This window comes from Myotis brandtii, unplaced genomic scaffold (assembly GCF_000412655.1).
Source record: "Myotis brandtii unplaced genomic scaffold, ASM41265v1 scaffold772, whole genome shotgun sequence".
In the NCBI taxonomy this organism is placed as follows: domain Eukaryota; kingdom Metazoa; phylum Chordata; class Mammalia; order Chiroptera; family Vespertilionidae; genus Myotis; species Myotis brandtii.
The window spans coordinates 879,101-885,151 of record NW_005371090.1 but is presented as its reverse complement, the minus strand read 5'-3'; the positions used below and the strand labels follow the sequence as shown (position 1 = coordinate 885,151).

Sequence of the window (6,051 nt, the reverse complement as noted above, 5' to 3'; positions counted from 1 at the left end):
AACTAATGGTGTCCATGTTTGAAAGTGCCTAGCACATAGGGGGAACGGGGCCAATTCTTCATTTCCTGCCCTCCTATTTTAGGCATCTAGAATCACATGCAGGAGAATGATGCTCTTAACCAAGTCACTGCTATTTGCTGAGCCTATTTCAAGGGCTAATGGCACAGAAAGGACACATCTTCTATTAGGTATGTGTCAGAGAGATCTTGGGGTGTGTGGCTGTTCTAGACACAGAGAGCACACGTGGGCCTTGAAGGCAGGGCAATCCATGGAAGGCACAGGGCAGGGTTGCAGGGCAGTGATGGCAGCTTCTATAGTGGGATAGGGGGCACCTTGCATCTTCAAGCTGAGAGATGAGATTCCTTAGGCTCCAGACCCAAGAGGGTGAACTACTTCCCACTGGGAAAAGGATCTGGGGACCACTAGTGTCCTCTTCAGGTTTGCCATGGCAGAACAGGTGTGGCCATTCCCACAGGGACCCCCTCCACTGCTGTGACTCCTTCTGGGACCCAGCAGGCATTAGGAAGGTTCCTTCCATTTGAGCTTGTACATTTCAAAGTGATGAATCAACTAAAAATGATACAGAGGAACACAAGAGCTGAGAGAGAGGAGGAGGGGAGGAGAGGATGGACTAGCATTCTTGAATGCCTACCCTCAGCTAGACGTCTACAAGGGCTACTTAGCTGAATCCCCAAGACAGTCTGGGAGGTAGGCAGAATCCCCATCTCACTTTCTGTCCCTGAGAAACATGGGCTCAGGGAGGCCTCCAAACCTTACACCAAGTCACAGGGGAGGAGCTGGACTTTGAACCCTGGTCTGAATACAAAGCCGGAGCATTTTCTAATTCCTCATGAAGCTCTAGGAGGCACTGCCAGGGGAGGTAGGAGGAGGCCAGGCGCCAAAGGATCTCTGATGAGTCAGTTTTCTTCTGTGGGCAGATTATTCATGATCCATTTCAGTTTGCTTTTGCGTAACCATACAATTATTGTTACAAACAGTTAAAATTTTTTTCCTATGTGTCCAAAGGATGAAAACCACTTACAAAAGCAAAACAAACACCAAAGCCAAAACAAAACAAAATCCAACCCTTAAACAACCCCAAACAACAAATGTGCTGAAAAGAAACTTCCAAAACTAAAATTGCCAGAATTTCTGTTACTGTTCTGGGGCCATACCACTGGGGCAGATCACAATTCTGATTGGTGAAGTGGATTCCTGTGCAGGTAAGAGAGAGCAGGATACCACCATTCTAGGTGAGCAGAGAGAGGAGAGCGAGTTATTGACAGTGAACTTGCCATCTAAATTAAGCATGGGGCTCAAAGCTACTGGGTAACGTTTTCAATGGAGGTGAAAACAGTTCTTTTAATTAATCAAACATGAAGTATACCAGGAGGGGGATATTACTGTGTCTATACACAACTCTGACATCATCTGATTTTAACAAGTTTACTAAAACGACAGTCATGGCCTTGACAATACTGAATGCAAAATACTGGTGTACACAGATTTTACAGAGCGGCTCCCAAGAGCTGGGTCACAAAATAAGGTTTAACAGATGGGAGAGGCCTGAGGGAAGGCAAGCACACGGATTTTATTGAGAAAAAAAAGCTTATATACTGTAGGGTTGCTGAAGTTTAATAAATAAAGGTCAACTTATAATATATAAAAACAATATAAACATTTATATGCTACATGCATATCATATAATTTAAAGTAATAATTTATATATGGGGAGAGATGCCAATCTATGTTCTTCCAATCTTTCTCGACAAGGCACACACACAGGAGGTGTCTATCCGTATCCATCGCCAGCCTACGAGTTTATTGTTTTCTGACGTCAGTGCTCGGACATAGGTTTGGGACGTTTTGCACTGAGAGTTCCAGTGTTTATCGTCAATACCCCTGCAACCGTTTTTGACAGGCCTGGCTTCTTTACATCTCGTCTCATAAAAATATTGTTTGACGGGAGAGTTGCCGGTTTTGATCTCCCCCAGCACCGTGACCTGGTGTCCCCGAATGTCGATGGCCGATGACTTGTCTGTCACCCACAGACTCTCGCTGTCACACACGGAGTACTCCCCTCGGTGACTCTTGTGCTCTGCGTACCTCTTCCGCCGCGATGTTCTGTTCGCCACCTCGGGGTTGCCCACATAATCCTCCATGAGATACAAGGGAGGGGGCTCCAAGGGGGTGCTATCACTCAGCAGGACCCGGGGGGAGTTGTAGCGTCTTTGTTGCCGCAGCAATTCCGTGTCCATTGCAATCATCGGCTGGAACTCTGACTTGGTGGGCTCGCCCTGCTCCTGCTCTCGGGGGGCCTCTGCTTTGGGCAGTGTGCTCTGGTAGTTCTCCTTAACGTCCACCATCTGCTTGGAAAGCTTGTTTTTCAAAATATCTGCCTGGATCAGCTTAATAATCAGGGAATTTAGCGAGTCTTCTGGCAAACTCCTTTGATCCATGTTGTTACCTTGGATGCCACGGAGATAAGCGAGAAATATCACATAAAACAAGATGGACATCACCTTGTTCACCTGTAAGATCTGAAAAGGAAACACAGGTGTTACTAGCAGACTGTGGTAGCTGATGTCATTCTGGGACCAGCTACCTGAGCCGGAGTGTCCCTGTGAGGGTAAGAGAGCAGGGTGCCACCATTCTAGGTGAGCAAACAAAACTCTGATGTCCCAAGATAGAGCTCTTAGATCTCAGTCCCCACCCCTGGGAATCTAAAGCACTTTTCTCTCCTAGACTTCCAAGTGCCTTCAGCTCAAGTCTGTCTTCTAGCACTGTGGCTGTGTGATGGGAAAAGAGATTGTGTGTGTGTGTGTGTGTGTGTGTGTGTGCACAAGTTGTATAAGCAGGAGGGAGAGAGCAAAGCATATTTTTAAAACAAAATGAGCCAAAAACATTTCTGGAGAGAATTACAGATTAAAAGGGTTAGGTCTCTTCCTAGGACCCAGGGCACAAAGGCTGAGGCAGGAGGAGACTGCGTGCCAGCCCTTCTGTCTCTGCTCTTTGCTATTCACAGCCCCCACTGCACTTGCATCTGATGTCTGCTCTATCTGCAGCCTTCTGTTCGGTGTGGACGATGTCTTGCCACTCCTTTAGACATCCCCTGAGACTGGAAAGACCATAGCCCACTCCACCTTGGCAAATCATGAAGAAGTTGAACCTGAAAATCATAAATGCATATTTACAGCCTTTTATTGGCAACAGCAGCCTTGCAAATGTCTCGAGACAGAGCTCTACTGCCCCCCCTCCCCCCACACACACACCCACCCAAATGCAGCCCTTGGAGTCTCTCAAAGGAATACCCTGCGGCTGGGGTTGGGGTGGTTGCTTCTGTATGGTGACATCAGAGAAGGGCTCAGCCCTGACTGGGCCACGCCTGGTAGAGCTGTTCTCCCCTTGTAAAGGACCATGTGGGGCCACTACCTACTCTGGGAGAGGGCCTGAGTTTCAGGGTGCTCTGCCAAGCTCTCCAGTGAACATGCTTCCCCAGGACACCCAATTGCTCTGCAGAGACTGTCTTCATTCACAAGACGGCAGCAGAAGCTGGAGAGGCAGCAACAACCAGCTGAAATTAACGAACCAGACTTGCCCTGAATTGCAAGTTTCCTTGCTGATTAATTGTTCTTGTTTAGTTTACTAAAGTTTTCATTACAAAAAGTCTCAGTGGTTAGATTTCTAATTCTGTTATGTCCTTGTTTAAATGGCATTTTTAACCCATCAACACACTCACTCTGTTGCCATAGCAGAACCTCAACATGAGGTTTCCACTGAGTCCGTGTGGAATTAGTGGGCTAATCTCAGGATACCGTCCTTGCTGGTCTCTCCCTCACTAGAGCAAAGCCTTGATTCCCGAAAGCTTGGCCCTGGAAGAGACTCTCTGGGTGGCTGCATGGATAATCCCACCGTTAATACCTTGTGATTCACACCATCCGCTGGGAGGTATCCATTCTTTAATCACCATTGCTATCACCTCGCTGGCCCCCAGGGGTATACTGTTTCCTCTTTAAAGCTAAGTCTAAGCATGGAAAATAAAACCCTTCCCTTTGGTTCACCTTTGGCACTTTCAGAAAGACTTTACTAAATTCAGGGGAAACAGAAGAGAAATAAACAAAGGTGGCATGAGAAACAGAAAAGCCACCCTGCTTACCCAGTACCCATGACTGAGCCTGTCCACACTAACTTGTTCCCAGGACTTACAGACACAGCCTCTTTTCCCATATTGTCTGAAGAACTGTTGTCTTGTCCCCAAAGGCCAGCAAGCAATGCTGCAGGCACTTTGTTCCAATTTCCGCCTCTCTCTGATAAGGAGACCATCTTTTTTCCATGGGAACCACTTTGTGGACAACTGACACCCTCAAGGTTAAAGCATGAGCAAAGGATTCTAGCTTTGCTGCCCAACCCTAGAATTGGCCCTAGGAATCGTATTATCCCAGGAAAATGGTTCCCACAGGACAACTCATCTCCCTCTCACTCTGCATATAAGTGACATTTCCTTCAATCTTGCAGGACCAACAAAATGAAACTTGAAAAATACAAGTATATCCAACATACCACTAGAACAGGGGTGGGGAACCTTTTTTCTGCCAAGGGTCATTTGGATATTTATAACATCATTCTTGAGCCATACAAAATTATCAACTTAAAAATTAGCCTGCTATATTTGGTCAAATATTTAATTAACTCACCCCTAATGCCTTGGCAGGGCCAGACCAAATGATTTTGCAGGCCTTATACAGCCCAAGGGCCAGACATTCCCCACCCCTGCACTAGAATTATACCCCCTTCTCCTACCTCTCCACTACCAAAAAGAATAAAGCTTCAATAACATAATTTGAGACTAAATGTTTATCAAAAATTTTATTAAATCCCCTCAAACCCAGCCACTATAAACACAAAATACACAGAATATCTGCTCATGAGGAAATCAAGTGTGGTTGGGGGCGGGGGGGAAGGTCCCAGGTAGAATAAGAGTCAATGTATAGATTAACAAGGTCAATACAAGGGTGAGTTGATAGGAAGAATGAAAGATGATACCAATGGTTTGGGAATGCATCTTTATGGCTGGTGGTCTCCATACAGAATTAAAGAGTATTAAAAAGAAAAGATCATTTAATCCAATTCCTTCATTTTCTAGAAGAGGATATCCTAAATCACAGTTTAAAGAGGGGAGACACAAGGGTTCTTTGCACTTCGGGTCTAACCTCCCTTTTCATCATATTATGATTGGGCTCTTACATTCTATGCCTCAGCCCCATTCACTCTTCAGAAGGTACTTGGATATGCTTTATAACCCATGTGCATGTGCGCTCCCCTCACCTTGCACACTTTCATCACCTCTCTGTGGAGATTTTACCCATTCCTCCTTGCCTGGTTCAAAAACTAACTTTTCTAAGAGGCTCCCAGCAGCAGCAATTGCCACTTCCTTTGCATTTCCTGCAGCATGTTTTCCAAATGACAATGGTGGGCGGTATGGCATCCTTCATGGCATCACATGGCTTACTCTCTAGACTCTCTCTTCTCTGAGGTCAGGAGCCCCTTCCTCCCTGCTCGTGTCTGTGCCTCTCCTTGCTGTCCACACCACAGTGCACACAAGATGGAGGTGGAGGTCTGGGTGCCATGAGTCAGAGCTGGAAGTGAGGGTGGCTGAAGGCAGAACCAGTTTCATAATGTGCAGGGCGTCATGCAAAACTTATTTAGAGGCAGGGTGGCTTCAGGAGGTGTGACCATGTTTGAATCAATGTGCGGAGTCTCCAGGCACATGTCCCATTCTCCCATTGCACTTCACTTACAAAACACATATACAGAGATAAAATTCTTAAGAATTTCAAGATGACAACAACAGAGCATTGAACCCTGAGTTCAACGGGGTCCTCTTCTGAGTGTGGGACCCCAGGCCACTGCATTGGTGCACATCCATAAAGCCAGCTTTGGCTATAGGAACTAAGACAGGGGTCCTCAAACTACGGCCCGCAGGCCACATGCAAATACAAATATTGTATTTGTTCCCGTTTTGTTTTTTTACTTCAAAATAAGATATGTGCA

General features: G+C 46.2%; 1 protein-coding gene across 1 annotated transcript in view; it reads right to left on the bottom strand.

Annotated features, from left to right (window-relative positions):
• Positions 1–1,323: 1,323 nt before the first annotated feature.
• The window catches only part of NTF3 (neurotrophin 3), a 75,412-nt gene continuing 70,684 nt past the window's right edge, over positions 1,324–6,051 (bottom strand). The window contains exon 2 of the mRNA XM_005883164.2: positions 1,324–2,540. Coding sequence (XP_005883226.1) covers positions 1,746–2,540 — 795 coding nt within the window. The 3' untranslated portion in view covers positions 1,324–1,745. The remainder of the gene's footprint in view (positions 2,541–6,051) is intronic.